The sequence below is a fragment of the Thrips palmi genome, unplaced genomic scaffold, assembly GCF_012932325.1.
Source record: "Thrips palmi isolate BJ-2018 unplaced genomic scaffold, TpBJ-2018v1 HiC_scaffold_12, whole genome shotgun sequence".
In the NCBI taxonomy this organism is placed as follows: domain Eukaryota; kingdom Metazoa; phylum Arthropoda; class Insecta; order Thysanoptera; family Thripidae; genus Thrips; species Thrips palmi.
In genome coordinates, this window is record NW_023144623.1 from 714756 (window position 1) to 737359 (window position 22604).

General features: G+C 42.2%; 4 protein-coding genes across 5 annotated transcripts in view; 3 read left to right on the plus strand and 1 right to left on the minus strand.

Moving 5' to 3' along the window:
- The first annotated feature begins 834 nt into the window (after positions 1-834).
- On the plus strand, positions 835-4205 carry LOC117640087. The gene is made up of 6 exons (XM_034376319.1): positions 835-928; positions 1016-1089; positions 1167-1331; positions 1413-1469; positions 1547-1657; positions 1770-4205. Exons 1-6 carry the CDS (start codon positions 888-890, stop codon positions 4172-4174), a joined length of 2853 nt encoding a protein of 950 aa, XP_034232210.1. The 5' UTR covers positions 835-887; the 3' UTR covers positions 4175-4205.
- Positions 4206-4293: 88 nt separating this feature from the next.
- On the plus strand, positions 4294-5478 carry LOC117640088. Its single transcript, XM_034376320.1, has 3 exons — positions 4294-4799; positions 4881-4940; positions 5020-5478. Exons 1-3 carry the CDS (start codon positions 4506-4508, stop codon positions 5134-5136), a joined length of 471 nt encoding a protein of 156 aa, XP_034232211.1. The 5' UTR covers positions 4294-4505; the 3' UTR covers positions 5137-5478.
- A 1629-nt stretch (positions 5479-7107) lies between these two features.
- On the plus strand, positions 7108-21090 carry LOC117640572. 2 transcript variants are annotated; one of them, XM_034377144.1, is made up of 4 exons: positions 7108-7255; positions 8252-8438; positions 17273-17450; positions 20749-21090. In XM_034377144.1, the coding sequence occupies exons 2-4, from the start codon at positions 8262-8264 to the stop codon at positions 21033-21035; spliced, it is 642 nt and encodes a 213-aa protein (XP_034233035.1). In that variant the 5' UTR covers positions 7108-7255; positions 8252-8261; the 3' UTR covers positions 21036-21090. The 2 variants fall into 2 exon arrangements, with proteins under 2 accessions (XP_034233035.1, XP_034233036.1); XM_034377145.1 differs by lacking the exon at positions 20749-21090 and adding an exon at positions 18758-18998.
- A 1231-nt stretch (positions 21091-22321) lies between these two features.
- Positions 22322-22604, minus strand: part of LOC117640401 — a 6054-nt gene continuing 5771 nt past the window's right edge. The window contains exon 14 of the mRNA XM_034376880.1: positions 22322-22428. Within this exon, the coding sequence (XP_034232771.1) occupies positions 22322-22428 (107 nt within the window). The remainder of the gene's footprint in view (positions 22429-22604) is intronic.

The following is a 22604-nucleotide window of genomic DNA, read 5'->3' on the forward strand; positions in this document are numbered from 1 at the left end:
TCATTTTCTTGATTATCAATAATTAATGCAATATGGGTGCAAAAAAGAAACATTGTTGCGTGCCGGGTTGCACAGTCTTTGCAGTTTCTGGAGATGGGAAGACCGTATTTCGTCTGCCGTCTAATGCTGAGCGGTAAGGAGAGTCTCTTTTAACCTCCTTTTAGATTTACTTTGCATTTACTTTCGTTTCTTTCTTAGCCGACGTGAATGGGTGCGGCGAATCGGGAACCGGAAATTGCTCACAGAATAACAGGAAAAGTAGCGATATACATCGGCAACTTTGGCCCGTCCCGTACATTAACAAATGTGTGAATTTCGCCTTTGTTTAACCCTGACGAATTTAAACCAGGGTCTAGTGTCAAAATAAATGTCGTTTTCGTCATCAGCACCCTCAAAAACATCAGAAACAATGCAAAAACTCGAATAAAAAGAATGTTCCGAAAATACCCCACTGGGATTTGAACCCGGGTCCGAACTTCTCCGATTCGTTCGAAAGTGGCACCATTGGTTTTTTCTCGTCGCACCGATTCCAAAAATACCCCTACATGCCCTGCTAGCTGCATCCGTTGCCGAGATCCTCCTCGACCCCATGTAGACCATGATGCACCTGCAGCAGCGCAACCGGGGCTCGGATCGGATTTGCTGCCACCGGGCGGTTCTTAGGGTCACCCAAGGAGGCTGCATACCAAATTTGGTCAAGATCGGACCACGGGAAGTCCTCGGACGAACGAACGGACGAACGAACGAACGAACGGACGCACAGCATGCATCATACTATATGCCCGTCCCTCCGTCATTTTTTTTTACAAAAAATAAACGGGACGGGCCAAAAAATGTCAACAATAAAGACCACTCGGTTCGTCTGTCCTGGACACTTTGAACACAAAATGTTTCGGGACAAACATCACGACCACCTCCACAGCTTTGCGTTAGTATTTTAGTTTCTAGTACACTCTGCATTTGACCTTGTTGTATCGAATAGAAATGATATTATTAATAATGATTTATATTTCAGGAAACCAACAATTTTTCCTGATGGTCACCAGTTTCTGAATGACAGTGAGATGGCTTGGTGGGATGTGGAAAATGGTATGTTTCATGGATTATGGTTTAACTGTATGTGCAGCAACAGCTCTCCTCCTAATTTTATTTGTTTGGTTTTTCAGGAACACTTTGCTTTAGACCAACAGTGGATCAAAGGAAGGATGTTTTTGAATTCAAATCAAAAAACCTTGTGTCAATTTTAAAACCAAGGTCTCCCAAGCCTCCAGTTGTGACTCGCACAGTTCCAGTTGTTGTATCTCCATCACTTCAATTTATTCCACCTGCAGGTATGTGGTTATTCATTTATTATTTTTTTTTAGCTTAACCAGGTTTCTTATGTTATGATATTTTTTATTATTATTTTTCAGACTATGGATTTCTTGATTCTGAAATTGAGTCACTCCCAGAACCAGGGTCCTCAAAAAGTCGGTATTCTGCATTGAGTTCATTAGTATATATATCTAGGGTTGAGTGTCGAGAGTTAAATCTTAATTTGTTTCAGGAAAGAGGCCTGTTGGAGCTGCAGATGAAGAGGAGATTCACCAGGCTGAGAAATGCCCGAGAAGAGAAACTCTTTCAAATATTGAAGAACCCTCCTCTTGTCTTCCTCGCAGTAAGTGGCAAACTCTTAGATAGGGCTCTATTTTGAGAAGTGTGTCATTTTTTTCACTCATCTCACCTTTTAAAATCTCTTGTGTTTTTAACATTTTTTTTCTCTTTGATAGGGTCTATGGAATGTTCTGGGGCTCGGGTACGCTCACCCAAGAGGGTGAGCATACACCAAATAGCTTCAATGGCTGGAGTTACTCCTTTGTCAACTCCTTATGAGTTCAAACTTGCCAGAAAGGCGCAAGAGATTCGCCAGATGGCACATACTTTCCGCAGAAAGCTTGAAGTATGTCGCCGGGAGAAGTCTTCCCTCAAGAAATTGGCTTCGGCCAGGTTCGTCGATATGGTCGATGAGCTGCAAATTTCTCCTGCCACTCGTCAGATAGTCAAGGCTGAGATGAAGAATTTTAAGAGGAAGAAAAAGGGAAGAACGTGGACAGCTGATGATAAACTGTTTGCCCTCGCAATCTTTAAGAGGAGCTCCCGTGCCTACAGATTTCTCAGAGAGTATATTATGCTTCCTTCTGAGAACACTCTAAAAACTCTTTTGATGAAGGTTCCTCTTGAACCAGGTATTTCGGAAACCTTGATATCCTTGCTGTCTGCCAAAGTGAATAGGATGGAGCACTGGGAAAAAAATGTAGTTGTCTCCTTTGACGAAACCTTCCTTAGAGGCAATTTATTTTTTAACGAGTCCCAAAATAGTGTTGAAGGGTTTGAAAACTATGGCCACAGAGGACGAACCAACAGAGTGGCAGATCATGCCTTAGTTTTCATGGTACAAGGCATCAATTCAAAATGGACGTTCCCCATAGCTTACTTTTTAGTGAGCAAAACATGCCCTTCAACCATGCTAAAATTGCTTTTGACTGATGTGGTGAAGGCTCTGTTCTCAATAGGTTTAAATGTACTAGGTTCCATATCTGACCAAGGACCAACAAATGTGGGAGCCATCAACCAGCTAAAAGAAGAGAGTGGTGACTCAATATTTTATACAATTGATGACCACAAATTAGTGCATCTTTGGGACATGCCACACATACTTAAAAATGTGCGCAACAACTTGCTGTCAAGTAACTTAGAATTTTCTGGTGGTGTTGCAAAGTGGAGGCACCTTGTTTATTTTTTCAAATTTGATGAATCCCTGTTTGAAACCTCAAACCTTACTTATAAGCATCTGAATCCGCAAGGTCGGGATAAGATGAAAGTCTCCCTTGCAGCTCAAGCCTTAAGTGCATCTGTGTCCAAAGCCATCAAAACATTTCAAGCCTTGAGGAATTCACCTGAATTAGAAGAGTGCCTGGCTTTTGCACTGCTATGTGATCAAGTTGACCTCTTTTTCGACCTTTGCAATGGTCCAAGAGCTGGTGAGAAAGTAAAGGAAACAAGAACAAATGTAACTCCATCATCACTTCATCATGAAATGTGGGGTCAGATCTCTGATTCATTAAAGAAGTGGACCTTCATCAGGAATTCGGATGGGCAACGGCATGTGCCTCCATGCGTCCATGGCTGGATCCAGAATATACAAAGCTTTCAAGCATTATGGAAAAAGGTCGAAAATTGTGGACTGAATGTTTTAAAATTACGACACTTCAACCAGGATCCAGTTGAAAATCTATTTTGTTTGGTGCGCCAGTGTGCTGGTAGCGCTTCTGATTTAACTACAAGAACCTTTACTGCTGCTCTCAAGACGACTTTGGTAACTCGATTTTCTAGTCCAGTGCGTGACAAAAATTGTCTGGATGATGAGTCATTTTTTATTAGTGATTTAAGACAATTAGTCCTCTCCCAAGAGCCAACAGGAAGCTCTCCTGTCACTGTCACTGAAGAGTGTTTGATACGCGGTGACACTCCCCAAAAAATTCATCATTATCGTGCTAGTGACCCTCTGGAGCGGCAAGGGCCTACCAAATTGTTGGCTGCAGTTATGCCCACAATCACTAGAGAAATTAAATGTGATCAGTGCCTCTCCTTGATATGCACAGAAGAAAGACGACAGGACACATTGTTGATAACCAATTCATCTCTGGAGTTATTCCCTTCAGTTAATCTTGTCTCTCTATTCATGAAAGCACTCTCTTTGTTCAATCAAAAGTGGATGAGACTTCTGTACAAAAAATGCATCAAGAGTGAAGTTGTTGCAGTGTGCAATCCATCTGACTGGGCAAGGTTGTTTTGCCCTGCTCACATTGAGTCAGACTACAAAAATTCACTTTTAGAAGAAGTTGCTGTGTCACTCATTAAATCTAAAATTAGAGAGGTTAATCAAAAATTTAAAGAAAAAGTAGTCAGGCGCTCCAGGCAGGTGATGGCTAGTGACATGAAAAATTCTGATGGTCTCAGAGTCTCTGAGGAAGTGATGCATCCTTCAGATCTGCAGCTCCTCCTTGGACCAGGTTTTGTGAAATCTTATGAATCATTATTATGTGTCACTAGACTGCTATTTGTCATCTTGGTACCTCACTATATAACTAAATATGTCATTTTCTGTTGTAGTTTTCAAAAATGCATTTTATGATTTATTTTGTTTTAGGGTAGTCATATCACATACACCAATCGCAATTCTTCATGCCACTTGCCATTTATTGTTATTGTTGTAGGTTACTAACGGAAAAGATTGTCAATCTTCTTCTTGCGTGTGTGGGAGGCACTCATCACAATTAATTTCATTATACATTTTGGGTTTCAAAACGTCTTAGCTATGTGTGTGGGTCACTCAGCAGAAATATTTCATGTTGTATCATTTTTTGACATGTTTCAGGTTTAATTGGTTTCAGGTCTAAAAAGTCATCATTGCATTGCATTGCAGTTATCAAAACATTAATGGGAACTTTAGATAAGTCTATTGCATGAGTTACCGTTTTGGGTGTCTTTCAATTTTTGTCTCTTTAAAACAGTTAAGCTTTTCTGAATGTTTGCTTCTTGGTTCAGGTGATGGTGCAGTCCCTGCTGGTTCCTCCACTCCTCAAAGAGGCTCAACAGCTACTGGATCCTCCAGCTCAACAGGAATGACACCGCTGAGGACACCAGTGAGAGGGAAAATGCCTCCACCGTCAAGCATAGCTCCAACATTTGTCACTCCAGCCAGGCAAAAAGTAATGGCAAATTGGCAGCCTCCACCGACTCCTAGCACTCCACAGTCCGTGAGTATTGGCACTTGAACTTGAAATAAAACAATTCCCAGTTAATGTTTCGTATTTGTTGGATTGTATTATCTCTTTCAGAAAACCAATACGCCCACCTTTACTCTGGCACAAGTGAAGGATTTGGCTCAGTCAAAGAAGGTAAGTTTCCTTAAATATTATTTACCTTCAAACTTAAAAGTACATATCTCAATATTTATCTCGTAATTTTTTTTTTCAGCTTGGATCTTTAACAATTCCCCAGCTCAAGCAATTTTTGAAAGACCAGAACAAGCGGGTAGGGGGCAACAAACCAGAATTGATTAAACGAATAGAGACTGAAGTCTTCAATGTTTAATTTATATATTTGTTTTCAATTTGTTAAAATCTGCCTTGATTTGGTTTGATTTATGTTATTTTTCATATTTTGTTCTCAAGTTTATTTCGTGTTATTTTTTTCTAAGTTTACTTTTGTTTTTGTTATTTGACTTATGCCATTATGGCTAGTTTTCTATGTTCATTACTTTATGGCATGAACAACTTAGTTGACTCTTGTTGCTGTTTGTATTGCACCTTTATGAAGTTTTCATTTTTGTGACGAGTTATGATTTTTGTTGACAATACTGTAATGTCACTTATTCATATAAAGTGAGCTCAGTAATTTTGAATTAATTTCACTATGCTAGTTTGTGATTTGGTTAGGTCGGCCCGAAATTTCAGGCAGAGCTGTCAAATGTTGTTTTTGTGATTGTCAAGAACCTATAAAGCCCCAATCCGACTGACTCACTGACTCACTCACTCACTGACTCACTCATTCATAGAAATGTTTGGGGTCAAGGAGTGGTCGTAGAGACTTGCGGTTTTTTCCATTCGATTCCAAATTTTATAGGAAAATTGGGAAAAATCCCAAAAGTTGAAAAGTCCTCACCGTTTCCGAGAAAACCTACTTTATCTACAAAAAAGGGGAACAAATTTCTCACCGTTTCCGAGCAAACCTACTCAATCTTCAAAAAAGGGGACCGACCGACTAAAAATTTTTATTCGCCCCATCGGTAGGTCTGGTCGAGACATTTCCGAATCTGTGCCGCAATCCGGTCTCCGTCACTGGCAACATCCTCAAAAAACGATTAAATAGGCCTAAATTCAACAAAATCCACTCAATCTTCAAAAAAGTGGACCGACCGACTAAAAATTTTTATTCGCCCCATCGGTAGGTCTGGTCGAGACATTTCCGAAACTGTGCCGCAATCGGGTTCCCGTCACCGGCAACATCCTCAAAAACGATTAAATAGGCCTAAATTCAACAAAATCCACTCAATCTTCAAAAAAGGGGACCGACCGACTAAAAATTTTTATTCGCCCCATCGGTAGGTCTGGTTGAGACATTTCCGAAACTGTGCCGCAATCGGGTCCCCGTCACCGGCAACATCCTCAAAAAACAATTCAATAGGCCTAAATTCCATGAAACCCACTCAATCTTCAAAAAAGGGGACCGACCGACTAAAAAATTTTATTTGCCCCATCGGTGGGTCTGGTCGAGACATTTCCGAAACTGTGCCGCAATCGGGTCTCCGTCACTGGCAACATCCTCAAAAAACGATTAAATAGGCCTAAATTCAACAGAATCCACTCAATCTTCAAAAAAAGGGACCGACCGATTAAAAAATTTTATTCGCCCCATCGGTAGGTCTGGTCGTGACATTTCCGAAACTGTGCCGCAATCGGGTTCCCGTCACCGGCAACATCCTTAAAACGATGAAATGGGCCTATATTGAACAAAATACAACCGTTTCCGAGCAGTTTAAGCCATGTAATATATTGCGTCTTAAACCTGGCCGGAGAAATCTGTAGAAATCAGAAATGAAAGACGCAAAAGAGGCCCATTAGTTTGGCCTTCGGTCACATTGACCATAATGAACACAGATCTTATTCTTTTCAAAGCAGTCTTCAATATTTTCCGGACCTTGAATGCCGTTGACTGCCACAGTAGCCAAAACAATACAAGCTATCTATTTGGGCAGTAATAGTACCTTAAAAATTAATGGTCAAAAGCAGTTAAATAGACTCTCCCAAAAAGCAGTACAGTTACTTCATTAGAAAATTTTCATTTGGTCACCACGGACTTACTAATAATACTTCGGTACGCGCCCCACACGTGCGGGGGTCTGGGGGCGGAGCCCCCAGCGAGCAGCGCGAGTTTATAATATATAAGTGAACTGAAAATCCATTTGTTTTGGTTTTGCACGATTCGAGTTTCCCCCTTCCTATACTACCAACGTAACAAAGCAAAAGGCACAGCACCTGGTGATACCGGGTGACATTTGATGTTGTCAAGGTGGCAGTAGCCCAGGCCGACTCCGGCCACAGCCGTCACCGCCTTAGCACGGTAGTTGGCTGGGCTTGAGTCCTTGCGTAAACGTGCAGTGGCACTAATCGTTCAACGTTGCAAAGTAAAGGCTCGCATTGCGAACTGCTCTGTAAGTAACTGCTGGCCTCCGTAACATAAACGAGCGATTCGCAAGTTGTTGCAAAGTAGTTTGCGGCACGGCATTTAACGAAAAACCTGAGTGTATAACGAATGCGTTCGCCGCAGTACGAACAAGCCAAATTCTTTTGTCAAGCCGATCATATTTTTGGGCTTAAGATTTCCTTATTTTTTTTTTCTACAGTTAATTCCTGTCAACAAACCAAATTTGCTTTTCTTCCCGTAATTTTTTCTTTTTCGGTCGCGGTCATGCTCAAAGTAGTAGAGTCTTCCCAATGGCAGCGTTCTCTGTCATTCCAACTGTTATAACCTCTTAGGAATAGATTAATCATCTTAATTTTTTTCAAATAGAAAGTACTAAAAATCTGCTTAACACAAATCATAGCTAAATTTTGTACTGAAAGTATCGCTATTCTGCAATAACGCCTACAAAGAATAAGCAATGGAAAGTTAGTTAAAGCAGGAAAAATTGTCATAAAAATACTTCAAAAGACTGTTACATGTCGAAAATTGAAGGGTCGTTATTGTATAATAATGCAACATCTGATTTATTGCACTCCAGGGAGCGATAAACCGTTGTAATCGCAAACTCTATTTTCTCGCAAAAATTCTTGGTTAAAGTATCGCTAAATGTGAGACATTGTATGTATGAAAAATTTGGGCTGCAGGCGAGCTCCAGCCCTCACTGAGAATCCAAACGCTATGAATAGTAGCGTCAATTGGTGCAACACTTCCCATGCGTTAGAATCAGGCCTTTTTCGGGATGCATTGTACGGAAGATATGGCTGGCATTGCACGTGTGGTGCGATTACTGAGTGTACTGCACCACACGTGCTATTTTCATGGCGTTTGAAATCTCAGTGCTCATCCGCCCTGTCTTTACATCAAAGAAACTGTCGTTTCTGGCATCCGTTTTTGCTCTTCCCGATCAGAGCTCTTTTGGAGTACCCCATACTGAAATGGTTCAATGGTTGCATTCTGATGGCAGGGCAAGCGAGATGTTCTGGTGCGGGTCCTGTGACAAGACGACCTCAGAAGCATGCCGAGTGGAAGGGCATATCTGCTTAAGGTCGGACGAGGCATTCAATGCGGTCGCTGAAGAAGTCAACAGAGCCCAGGCAATGCTGGATACGATGGTTGACAAGGCGTTGTGGCGATGGCAGGCAGATGTGCAGGTGAGTGGGGTATTGTAGCCATACGACCAGTAAGGTAAAAACCAACATTATATTCAAAAAGAGTAGTTAACTCAGATTTAATATCGATGTAGACAAGATTTATTTGATAGTGATCCATGTGTGGCAACCTTGCCCTAGACTACAGAAAGGGGAAACCACTCTAAAAAAGAATTCTCCATCAAAATTTATGGTGTATATCATTTTAGTCAAATTTCCTAAAAATTCATAACGTTAGTCGAAATACAAGGAAATTCTTCAAATTTCAGCGACACCCATCATGAAATTCATAAAACATGGCTGCCTCATTAGAAATTTTTACAAAAAAAATTGAACACTGGAATTTAAAGCATTATCGTGTTCAAAAAAGTTATTTCCCCTACGACTTCCACGATCCACAGACGAACACTGTTAAAAAAATTCTGAAAATTCAGACCGAAAGTGTCAGAATTGTCCGTCTGAATTTCGTTTTCAGACTAGAGTCTTAATATTTGGACCGCAGGTCTAAAAATACGGACCTTGTAGTCTGAAAAAAAATTCAGACGCGGCGATCTGAAAATTCAGACTTAACAAGGATTAATAATTTGCCCCGAGAGTCTGAAAGTAGAATTCAGCGCGCTGCAGCGCCCGGTCTTAATTTTCTGCCCGACTCGTCTGACTCCCGCCCCCTCTCTCTGCATACGCTGCCTTAATCGGACTGCCCCGAAGGTAGCACCTTGAGCCCCAGAGTAGCCCTCTTCATAGCGCTCTGTCAGCACCTTGACCAGCTAAGCTAGTAGGCCCGAAAGCGATCTAGTTTGTCTCGGACTTGTTCGGCTGAGTCCGTTCGGCACCGAGCAGGGCCGAGCACCGAGCCGAGCCCAGTGCAGCGGCCGCAGGACTGTCCCCGCCGGTGCATTCTCGGAAAGTCCGGCGAGGCAGGGCCGGCTGGAGGCGCCCTCTGATTGGCTCGGCAAGGAGGGGAGCGTTAATCCGTCGGCAACTCGGAATGTTTTGGCCGACCCGGCGCCCTGCACGCAAAACGTCAGTCTCCAGCAGTCTTCCAAGGTGCACACATCGCGTGTATTTTGCGTCAGGTCCACTCGCTCGGCGCGCTGAAGTCATGTCGACGGAAAGAAGTGCATTTTAGTTCGAAGTGTTTTCTGCTGATGACCCTTCTTGACGCTGTAGTGACTCTGCGCTCGCTGTACGCACCTCCCGAAACTGAAGGGGCGGGCGGTGAGAGGGCGAGAGGTGTTCTAAGTTATTCGCCTCTCCCCGTTCACACTCGTCCCCAAAGTGCCTTCATCGGATATTAGTTCAAACTTCTGGTTGGACGAATCTGATACGTTCACTTCGTGTGCACTGGTGCGTGTTGGATCGTGTGCTTGCCACAGTGAGTTAATTGTTACAACCAAGGTTTGAGTTGATTTTGCGATGATAAGCAAAGAAATTTATGGTTATGATGACTCAAGTGACCAAAGTGACTTTTCAAGTTTTTTTCTAAATATTTGTCCAGACATCTCAATTCCTGGATAAAAGTTCCTTTCCATTGCATTAACTCATGCACTAAGAGTTGTACACCACCTTATTTTAGTTTCTGAGTTATGGATGTTTACATTAACTTTTAGTCGTTTCTCTCAAATTTTCCTCACGACAAAGGATTAGCTATCCAGTCTTCATATTATTGTAATTATATCTATTTTTGCAAAGGAAATAGATAGCTTTTTTAAAAAATATCTCCCTTAGTTTTCCTGAAACACCATAAACCAATAATAAGGCAAAATCTTATAAATTTGAAGAAAAATAAAAGTGGGCCTGATAAGTTAGCTTTTTAAAAGCTAATACAGCCTCTTCTGGACTTGTATTTTCAAATTTGACAACGCTTTCTTTTTCATATGCAAAAATAGATATAATTGCCAGAATCTGAAGGCTGGGTAGCTAATCCTTTGTCGTGAGAAGAATTTGGAGGAAACGACTAAAAGTGTACGTAAACCTCCATAACTCAGAAACTAATTAAAGTTGGAGTCCCCAACTTTGAGAATAATTTCAAGAACCTATAAAGCCCCAATCCGACTGACTCACTCACTCACTGACTCACTCATAGAAATGTTTGGGGTCAAGGAGTGGTCGTAGAGACTTGCGGTTTTTTCCATTCGATTCCAAATTTTATGGGAAAATTGGGAAAAATCCCAAAAGTTGAAAAGTCCTCACCGTTTCCGAGCAAACCTACTTTATCTTCAAAAAAAGGGGAACAAATTCCTCACCGTTTCCAAGCAAACCTACTCAATCTTCATAAAAGGGGACCGACCGACTAAAAATTTTTATTCGCCCTATCGGTAGGTCTGGTCGAGACATTTCCGAAACTGTGCCGCAATCGGGTCTCCGTCACTGGCAACATCCTCAAAAAACGATTAAATAGGCCTAAATTCAACAAAATCCACTCAATCTTCAAAAAAGGGGACCGACCGACTGAAAATTTTTATTCGCCCTATCGGTAGGTCTGGTCGAGACATTTCCGAAACTGTGCCGCAATCGGGTCCCCGTCACCGGCAACATCCTCAAAACGATAAAATAGGCCTAAATTCAACAAAATCCACTCAATCTTCAAAAAAAGGGACCAACCGACTGAAAATTTTTATTCGCCCCATCGGTAGGTCTGGTCGAGACATTTCCGAAACTGTGCCGCGATCGGGTCCCCGTCACCGGCAACATCCTCAAAAACGATTTAATAGGCCTAAATTCAACAAAATCCACTCAATCTTCAAAAAAGGGGACCGACCGACTAAAAATTTTTATTCGCCCCATCGGTAGGTCTGGTCGAGACATTTCCGAAACTGTGCCGCAATCGGGTCCCCGTCACCGGCAACATCCTAAAAACGATACAATAATATATAAAAATACACTACAAACCTAACTGTCTACTAAGTACACACTTACAAATGCGTGCTTGCAAGTACACACTTACAAACGCATGCTTGGCCAAGTACACACTTACAAATGCATGCTTGCAAGTACAGTATTCTCCCGCATTAGGTCGATTCGCAATAAGTCGTTTTCATGTGACGGCCCCCGCTTACGCACGGGGGTTTATGGCCCGGCGAGCTCGACCCTCGGGGATGATTGACAGGGGTCCTCCGTGCCGCCAGGTCGAAAACGCGCGAACCCGGGCGCTGACGGGACCCCGAACCGCAGTGCCGACCTGGCCAGGTAGCGTGGACCCGCAAGGCGCCGGTCGGCACAGCGTTTCGGGCCACTCCAGTGTAGGACCCAAGGGCCGGCTAATTGTTTTATGGCCTCCCCGAGCTCGGAGCACTGCCGGAGCCCGGCCTTCGCACCATGTGCTGTTCGGTTTTCGTGTTCGTTATAGTCCGAGATCCGGTCCCGAGCCGTCGACCTATTGCGGGAGAATACTGTACACACTTACAAACGCATGCTTGACGCATGGAGTTAAACGGCGTCAAGTATGCGTTTGTAAGTGTGTACTTGCAAGCATGCATTTGTAAGTGTGTACTTGGCCAAGCATGCGTTTGTAAGTGTGTACTTGCAAGCACGCATTTGTAAGTGTGTACTAAGTAGACAGTTAGGTTTGCAGTGTAGGCCTAAATTCAACAAAATCCACTCAATCTTCAAAAAAGGGGACCGACCGACTGAAAATTTTTATTCTTCCTATCGGTAGGTCTGGTCGAGACATTTCCGAAACTGTGCCGCAATCGGGTCTCCGTCACTGGCAACATCCTCAAAAAAACGATTAAATAGGCCTAAATTCAACAAAATCCACTCAATCTTCAAAAAAGGGGACCGACCGACTAAAAATTTTTATACGCCCCATCGGTAGGTCTGATCGAGACATTTCCGAAACTGTGCCGCAATCGGGTCCCCGTCACCGGCAACATACTCAAAATCAATCATCAATTGTCATCAAAAACCTATAAAGCCCCAAAATCCGACTGACTGACTCCCTCACTCATCAATCAAGAACCTATATAGCCCCAATCCGACTGACTCACTGACTGACTCACTCACTCATAGAAATGTTGGGGGTCAAGGAGTGGTCGTAGAGACCTGCGGGTTTTCCCATTCGATTCCAAATTTAATGGGAAAATTGAAAAAAACGCAAAAGTTGAAAATTTCTTACTGTTTCCGAGCAAACCTACTCAATCTTCTAAAAAGGGGACCGAATGACTAAAAAATTTTATTCGCCCCATCGGTAGGTCTGGTCGAGAATTTCCGAAACTGTGCCATAATCGGTACACCGCCACCGGCAATTGGGCAATCATCATCAAGAATCTATATAGCCCCAATCCGACTGACTGACTCACTCACTCACTTACTCACTCAAAGAAATGTTTGGGGTCAAGGAGTGGTCGTAGAGACCTAAGGTTTTTTTCCTTTCACCTCTATCCTTGTCAAAGCAGTCTTCAATATTTTCCGGACCTTGTATGCACCCATTGACTGCCACAGTAGCCAATGCAATACAAGCTATCTATTTGGGCAGTAAAAGTAGCCTTATTATATGGTCAAAAGCGGTTAAATAGAGCTTTCAAAGAAGCAGGACATTTACTTCCTTAGAAAATTTGCCTTTGGTCACCACGGACTTACTGAAAATACTTCGGCACGCGCTCCACACATGCGGGGGTCTGGGGGCGGAGCCCCCAGCGAGCAGCGCGAGTTATCTAATAGTGGTGGAATTTTGACCTCAAAATGAACTTCCTGTGACAAATATTTCTAGGACATGCAAGTTTCACTTGACAGTATCCTTAAGGTTACAAAATTGACTTTTACTAGCCACAGCAATTTTCATCCTTCTTAAAGCATTGGTTGGATCAACTTTCATATATTACCTTGCCCGCACTGCGCACAAAGAGGGAGGCGAGGGGTATGGGAGTGAACTGCTGAAAGCAAATTCAGACCAGGAAGCCTTTTTTTAAGAAATAAGACATCTCAATTTTAAGCTCACCAAATTCCTAAATTTCAGAGTCCAGCGGTCTTAATACCAATTCAGACTAGAGGTCTTAATCCATATTCAGACTTGTGGTCTGAATTCACAGGTCTGAATTTTCAGACCGCGTGTTTCTGAAAAAGTTGGTCTGAAAATTAGGAGTGCCTTTTGCGAAATTTTCTTCAGTTCATTTAGTCTGAATTTTCAGAATTTTTTTTTAACAGTGTACTAAACATAGTACCTCAAACCAGGGGGTGGCAACAGCCTAGTGCGCGCGTGAAGCTATGCGCGCCGCTCGGGCCGGCAAGGAGCAGCCGGGCGGCTGGGCCGCGCGGCCGAACCAAATTAAACAGAACTTTGTCAAAACTGCATCGATTTGAGTAAACGAAGTCATTTTTAGATTCTTCGCAAAATTTCCTATCCGTGAGTGACAATGGAATGGACTTTTGGATATGTGAAACAGTTCTTAAATCAATTTGAAAATCAAATTTACGGCACCAGACAGCCGACTTGAAGTTTCCCTTTCACTAAAAAAGCTATTTCCGTTCGTTTTAGGTCCATACATACAGCGAGCCGATTGTTGGCCACTATTTTCCGGGTTGCGTGGTACACTTGAAACGCCAATACGACTTCTGTAGCAGAAATGCCGATCCAAAAACTAATTTCCATTTTTGGTCCAAAATTGTATTTTGCAACTTTGGAGGTTAAAAGCACAGTTTGAAATAGGTTTCTCAGCATTGTCAACCTCACTAAGCAACCCAGAACTCAATTCTCTATCGCCCTGCTATGTTGGATTTGCGAAAGGAGGTCAAACTTCTAATTGAAACGAAAAGGCCCGAAGCGCTGCAAAACCGCCAAAACAGTTCAAGTATTTTGTGGAGCTTAATGTGTGAAAACTATTTCTCAGATTGTAAATCCAACCACACCACCTTGTAGGCCAGTCAATTCTACAGCTCCATTGTAAGTTCCATCGCAATCGGAGACCAAGAGTAAAGACAGCTATAATAATTGTAAATCCCATCAGTTTGGTTGATTGGTCGAGCGGGCGCAAGTATGAGAAATCGCTGCGGCAGATTTTTGCAGCTAACTTTAAAATATATTCTGCCGCCTTCGCTCTTGGTCTCCGATTGCGATGAAACTTACAATGGAGCCGTAGAATTGACTGGCCTACATGGTGGTGTGGTTGGATTTACAATCTGCTCACACATTACACTGTTAAAAATGAATGAAATTTAATGACATTTGTGACATTATTTTTCATTAAACGTCATTATATTAAATTACATCTCCACATTCATTACATTGTAATGAAAATTTCATTACCTCGGTCATGAAGTTTAATGGCATTAGCCATGTAATGAAAGTTTCATTACATTATGCAGCTTGTCATGAAATTTTCATTACATGTCATTAAATTTTTCAAAAATATTTAAGCATGACTGAAATTTTTTAGGTTTGTCCAGGATCTAAGTTAAGCTTACTCAAACTAATTTAGCCTTCTATTGGCCGTTAACATCAATTTTTCTCGTACAAGCGTCTATTACGGCGTCATGCGCCAAATCTGTCATTCGCAAGTCTGCCGCTAGGTGTCGCATGGTACACGGGGATCACTCTCAACTCTGTATTTTGTGATAAAATATTAAAACGTGAGGGGATATTCTGAAATGTATCCCTGTTTCATGTGAAGTGGTGGATTGTTTAACTAACGGCGAAGAGTTTGGTGGAAAAGAGCGATATTTGAAGTGACCAAATAGGTTTTCCTGATGTTGCTCGAAGGCGTCTACGGGCTGCCGTCTGGTAGGGTCAGGCCCCGATCTCCCCTCTTCAGACATGTCTATAAGACATGCATCTAAACTGCCTCTGACCAGAGTTGTTCTGGGTCACTCAATTTTTACCTCTTCTCTGCTGTCAGAGTCGTTGTGAATCCACTTCAGCCTATGTCGAATCGAAAAGTTGCGCAATTTGTGTGAACTTTGATCAGTTTCATTACGTTTTTGTCATTAAAATTTTCATTACATTCGTTCATTACACTGTTATGAAAATTTTAATAACATTTATGTAATGAAAACTTTAATTACATTGCAATGATTATAGCTTCACTACCATGTAATGAAAATGTAATTAAATTTTTTTAACAGTGTAAGCTCCACAAAATACTTGAACTGTTTTGGCGGTTTTGCAGCGCTTCGGGCCTTTTCGTTTCAATTAGAAGTTTGACCTCCTTTCGCAAATCCAACACAGCAGGGCGATAGAGAATTGAATTCTGGGTTGCTTAGTGAGGTTGACAATGCTGAGAAACCTATTTCAAACTGTGATTTTAACCTCCAAAGTTGCAAAATACAATTTTGGACCAAAAATGGAAATTAGTTTTTGGATCGGCATTTCTGCTACAGAAGTCGTATTGGCGTTCCAAGTGTACCACGCAACCCGGAAAATAGTGGCCAACAACCGGCTCGCTGCATGTATGGACCTAAAACGAACGGAAATAGCTTTTTTAGTGAAAGGGAAACTTCAAGTCGGCTGTCTGGTGCCGTAAATTTGGTTTTCAAATTGATTTTAGAACTGTTTCACATATCCAAAAGTCCATTCCATTGTCACTCACGGATAGGAAATTTTGCGAAGAATCTAAAAATGACTTCGTTTACTCAGTTCGATGCAGTTTTGACACAGTTCTGTTTAATTTGGTTCGGCCGCGCGGCCCAGCCGCCCGGCCGCTCCTTGCCGGCCCGAGCGGCGCGCATAGCTTCACGCGCGCACTAGGCTGTTGCCACCCCCTGCTCAAACTTGAATTCTATGGAAGGAAGAATACTTTAGAAGTGGGAAAACATGGCTTTCTTTCCTGAGATTAGCAATCGGTCCAATCATGGATCACCTCTCCAGCGGACGGACTTAAGGCAGGCACACCCTTAAAACCTTGCGAAGTATTTTGAGCATACGTATAACAAACTAAAATACTTTGTTATACGAAGAAATAGTTCGTAAATTACGAAGTATTTGATTTGTAAGCTTACGTATGCTCCAAATGCTTTGTTATACAAACTACTTTTCTTTGTAAGGCCCAAAATAGTTTGTAAGGTTTTCTCAGTGCAAGGCATGAGTTCAGTTACTCCCAAAACATTTAATTGGTCGGTCTAAAGTGCTTGATGATAATTTTCTGAAGTGACTGCGGTGATTCACTTACTTGGCCCTGAATCAGGGGCACAAGAACCACCTCTTTTAACGTCATTTTCCCATCGATTCTTGCGGTCCCGTTTTAGGTGCCTTTCTAAATGCAACCGTGCAGAGTAGAGAGAGGCAGTTGAAAACCATTCAGCTTCACATCTGACTGTCAAAGGGTCAGTCTAAGCAGCACTGCAAGAAAAAAACAAAACAACAAAAGTACACAAATTTCTGGCAAATTTTTGTATCAAGTTTTTATTGCACTTTTAAAGCACAACAATTGTTGTACAAAGCACCATGGAACCGGCATGACGAGTGCTGTGCAGTCCAGGCCTCGATGTGGTTTGTACAATTCTCGTTGTACTTTCTACAATCCCTGTTTTCCTGTTATTGTACAGTTTTTGTTGAACATCTGTTGTACTATTCACACTTTTTCTTACAGTGAAGGAAATATAGAAATTTAGAATCTGGTCACCCGGTCTTGAGATATAGAAACGATCTATGTTTGCTACCCCGATCCATGTTCGGCACTTGCGATGGGTCCTATGAACAAAGACCGCTATGCTTTGCATCCGTTGAACAAAGACCGCCATGCTTTTGGCCGCTTCTCCCATTCGAAACGCATTTTTCAATTGGCGTAATAAGATCGCGGGCTGCCATTTGAAATTTTCCGATGCAAAGCATAACGGTCTTTGTTCATAGGACCCATTGACTTTACTCTAAGGTTTTTCAAGTGGCTCTTCTTACGCAACCACAGGTTGAACATTGCTTGATCGAAGAAGATGCAGATTGGGAGCCCGCTGACGAGTCTGCCGTCCTCTTCCTGGCTGGCGACCTCACCTCGGAAGAACGAGGCTTATTTCAGCATTTCTTGGAGTCGTTGGAATTTTGGCCAGAATACGAGTACACGGTTTCAAGTGGACTCAGGAATACCGGTAGGTTTTCTTGTCCATAAATATAGCCCTAGGGGTAGGTTGGGGAAGAAAAGTACAAAACGCGTACTTTGCACTGTACAGAAGTTTCAAATGAGGATTCAACTATTCTGCTCTCGTAAACTTGTAATCCAATTAGACATGTGCGCCGCGCCGCCGCCGCGCCGCCGCCGATGATTTTTGCCGGCGGCGCGACCTTGTGTGCCCAAAATATCTGCATTTCCATCAGCAGCGAGCGCCCAGGGATAGGCAACCCGACGAGCACGTTCTCCACCGCGAGAACAAAATCTTATTGGAGTGTTAAAATTGCTTAATTTTTACCTTTGTAGCGAAACTAGTCCACCTTAAAGAACTAGTCCATCAAACTGTGTTTTCTTTTCATGGGTTATGTTTTTAAATTGAGAAAATAGACCAAATTTAAGCCAACCACGCCGCCCGCGCCGCCGCCGCCGGTCAAGGCATCGGCGTGGACGCCGGTGTCGCCGCCGCCGCCGGCTAAATTTCGGCCAAACGCCGCCGCCGATGAAAATGCGGTCGGCGCACATGTCTAAATCCAATACCTTCTTAATGAAATGGATCACTGTTCATTGATTATAGTTCCCCACATTACGTACAACATGCCAAAATATATGTGGTTTCGGAACTCCTCGAAAAGGGTAAGAAAAGTACACCACCGGGAAAGAAAAGTACAACGAAAAGAATTGCGATATCGAACCAGGAGACCACCAATCTTGGCTCAATACAGGTTTACCCTTAAAGTGGAGAGCTTTCAGTTGCCATTAGTTCAAGTTTCTTCAAAATCGGTCAATTGGTTCTGATTCTACACGGACTCATCACAGAAGGTCCAAAAAGCCTTTTCTCAGAGATAAGGGGGTACAGCATTTTTGTACTTTTCTTCCCCTTTTCACGTAAATGCCCAATAACTTGTTTATTTCGAGTGCAATTCCATAACATGTGTTGACCTTTTTGGCTTGTCTCGCCTAATCAAAACTATTTCCATGATCAATGCAATATTTATCCCGCTTTAAGGTTTTTACAAGGTGTTCTTTTCTTCCCCAATGCCTGTACTTTTCTTCCCCATTTCACTTATACACTTACAAAAATTTGTGTTGAAGCCTTAGAGCATCGAACGGCACAGTTTTTCAAAGATGATGGTCTAAGCTATAAGGTGGTACCTTACATTGGACTGTCGGCTGATTCTGCATGTTGAGTCAGAAGAAAAGGTAACGGGTGCACCGGGGGAGTGTTGAATGAAGGGGGAGTCTGGTTACGATAACTGTCACTCTATTCCGGTGGTTCAATGGTCACAGGTCACAAGTTGATGAGGGCACCAAAACAACGAGTCGCGAGTATCCATCCTCTGCGACGGCCGGTGCGTGACTGCCTCTCCAGCGGCTGCGCTCGGGACGCGACCGCGACATGCTTACTCTGCACTTCGCCGCGTCGCGCCCCGTCCGCGCCTCGCCGCTGGATATAGTCGGCTTCCCACAACACCCCGCACATTAATTTTAAACTCGCTCCTGCGAGTTTTTCAAAACTAATTCACACAAAAATTTGTGGTTGTTTTGGTGCCCTCATTAACTTGTGACCTGTGACCATTGAACCATCGGAATAGAGTGACAGTTATCGTAACCAGTCTCCCCCTTCATTCAACACTCCCCCGGTGCACCCGTTACCTTTTCTTCTGACTCAACATGCAGGAAGCTGTACTTCAAAGTACAAACGTTTAAAAAAAAGGTTTTCATAGTTATTTTTAATGTTTTTTTCAAACTTGCAGTTTGATTCTAAATAATCAATGTAGAACTGGGCTAAATTCTTTTTTGTCAGCGGGATGACCAATGTTTCTAAAACCACTAACGTGATGGTTCAGTGTAGTTTCAGTTCGGAGATATAGCGGGTGTTCTTTTCTTACCCGAGCCTCCAGTGTACTTTTCTTACCCAACCTACCCCTATATATAAGCTAGGTGCAATTCTTCAAATACTATTATGGTGTGTAACAACACTAGTATTTCTGATATAATAAGTTTCATACAATTTGCTGCTATAAAAAGGCTAGTGTGATTCCTTAAAATTATCGCATCTGTGACACGTTTGTTACCAGTTACTGAACGGTTTTGTGTCCATGGCCGAAACGTTTTAACACGTTACCATATGGCGGCAATTTATTTTATTGCATGATTTGAGTAATTTCAATGCCTTCAGCATCTCACTTCACTAGTAAATCACTGTGGCAAAAATTCTCCGTAGGACCTTACAGTATTCACCTTACTGTAAGGCCCTACGGAGAATATTGACAAGAGGGCTACGACGGACCACAAGCTGCTAACAGAATTTTCCGTAGCTTTTTGCCACAGTGATTTACTAGTGAGGTGAAATGCCGAAGGCATGAAAATTACTCTAATCATATAAGTACATAAATTGTCGTAATATGGTAACGTATGGAAACGTTTCCGCCATGGACACAAAACCGTTCAGTTTGTTACTAGTTACAGAACGGTTTTGTGTCCACGGTGGAAATGTTTTCATACGTTATCAAATGGCAACGATTTATATTCTTATATGATTTTACACACTAAATGTCATGGGACTTTTTTTGTCGCACGATTCATGCAATTTTAAGCACATCCGACGCTGATACAATTTTGTTGCCGTCTGGCGACACATTTTTTCCGACGCCTGCTGCAAATTGAACGTTCACGAGACAATTTGACCCGCCTGGCGGACACAAAATTGCATCACCACCGGATGTGCTTAAAATTGCATGGGACAAAAAAAGTGCCATGACATCTAGTGTGTAGTAATTTTTACGCCTTCAGCATCTAACTTCGCTAATCACTGTGGCAAAAAGCTACGAAAAGGTTCTGTAAACAGCTTGTGGTAATTCTCCGTAGGGCCTTACAGTTTTCTGGAAGGCTACGGAGAACATCGTAAGGTCGTACGGAGAATACTGTAAGGTTCTACGGGGAATATTGACAAAAAGGCTCCGGGGATCTACCACAATCTGTTTACAGAATTTTCCGTAAATTTTTGCCACATAGATTTACTAGTGAAGTGAGAAGTTGAAGGCGTGAAAACCTACTCAAATCAAATAAAAACATTAATACACACTTTCGAAGCAACCAGGAACGTGAATAAGTCAAAAGGAGCTAGCTAAAAATTGTTTTTATCCCACTGAGTAAGCGCGAAAATCATGTAAAATTTCATCAAAACCGCTATAAAAAGTTAAAAAAAAAAAACTCTCAAAAGATGCATTCAGTGTTCAGTGGGGTTTGGTCTTGTCTCACGTTCCTGAACGTTTCAGATCCGAACTTCGCTGCTATCGGAGATCTATTGACCAAGTTTCCCCGACGCCCAGCTGGCACTTACCTGCGGCAACCAGGCCTCCTCCTTCTGACCGACAATGACCCATCAGTCCGGTTGTACTTCGATGGTGTCCGTCCTGGAGAAGGGGACGACAGTGTGATTCTGGGTTGCGTTGCCGTCAACATGCACCTTGTCTCCACCACCAGGCGGTTCAGTAGTTGCAATTGCCTAAGCAGCGAGGAACAGGGTCGATTGCTTCGATTTTCCGACGTGCTCGAGGTGTAGGACATGTGTATTTTTTTTTGTTTAATGCACCGCATTCTTCCCATCGGCAACAGTTACCCCAGTAAGGTTCATTTTGTCATTTATCTGTTGCCATTAATAAACACATTTCGAATTATTCTAACCTTTCTTGATTTAAGTCCCCCTTCCTGCGCCAAATTGAAATGCAGAAGGGAAAATAACATGGAAAAGCATGCAAGCATGATATTGGTCATTTTTCAATTAAAAAAACAAAACAAAAAAACATGCGTTACTTAGTGCCAGCTTCCTGGCTCCTTTTAGACTAGCAGTAGCTGTGCTTGTTGAAAAGAGAACGAGATTTTGCTTTAAAGTGTCAAAAGGATTAATAAAAAGTTTAAAAATTCAGTGGCTATATGTTACAAAGTATTGTTCACTGGCGAGTGAATGAGTCACCACAAATATGACTTGTGTCAAAACAAAAAGCAAACAACTTTAACAAGAGTTGACAAGTTGATGAGCTTGATAACTGCAAAGTACAATTAATCACTGGTAAATGGTTATGCTCAATTACAATAAGAAAAAGAAACTCAATAAATCAAGACCACTGTTAAAGAAGAGGGACAGATTTGAGTGGCAGCCTGGCACGTAAAATTTAGGTGAACTTACTTATTACTTTCTCGGGCGCCGGTGCTGGGCATTCACAGTATGAACATGTTGCTCTGGTGACGTTTGGCTCCAAATCATGTGCAAGAGCACTTGCTGCATTTCCCTCGGTCAACACCTCTTGGGTCTTTCATTGTGCTGCATACATAAAAAAACAACAAATGTAAATAGGGTACAATACCCAGTGAGAAATGGCTCATCGAATCGACGTCGATTCAACATCGACATGGACGTCGATGAAACGTCGATTACGAACGTCGAATCGACACCTATGTGGTCCCGGGATCGATGTTTAGTCGATATTGACGCAATCGATAAAAAATCGACGTCCGACATCAATGTTACATCGACCATCCACACCCAGCTGGCATGTGCTAACACGATGTAAAGAGAATATCAGGAATTTAGCAGACACAAATTTGATGCATGTAGGAAGTTTTTTTTATTATTTGCAAAACAAAAAACATAGCAAGAACTCACAGAAAGATTATTCTTTTCAAGTAAAAAAAACATAATCTTATTCTTAAAACAAAATAACAATTTCCTCTTTTAATACAAAAATAATTAACAGGACACAAAAAAAAACTTAATTCGCTGAATCACTTGGCTTTCTTATCTTTATGTTTCTTGACTTTCTTCTTGACTTGCGGTACCTTGCGCCTGCTCTAAGACCCATCCCCTTGCATCCGGTAGGCCGCATCTCGAAGCCATAACTGAGTGGCCTTTTCTGTTGGCTTCAGGTCAGATCCTTCAATTTTGTAGAGCACAGCACCTGGCACAAACACACACACAAATATAGACAATAATAACAACAAAAATAATAATGACCAAAGGCAAAACACAAGTACACAAGTCAACACAGATTAAACTCGCCTTTCACTGCTGTCCACACTTTTAAGGCAGAAAAACGTTTCTTCCCTTTTCGGCCTGTTAGACTGAAAAGCTTCG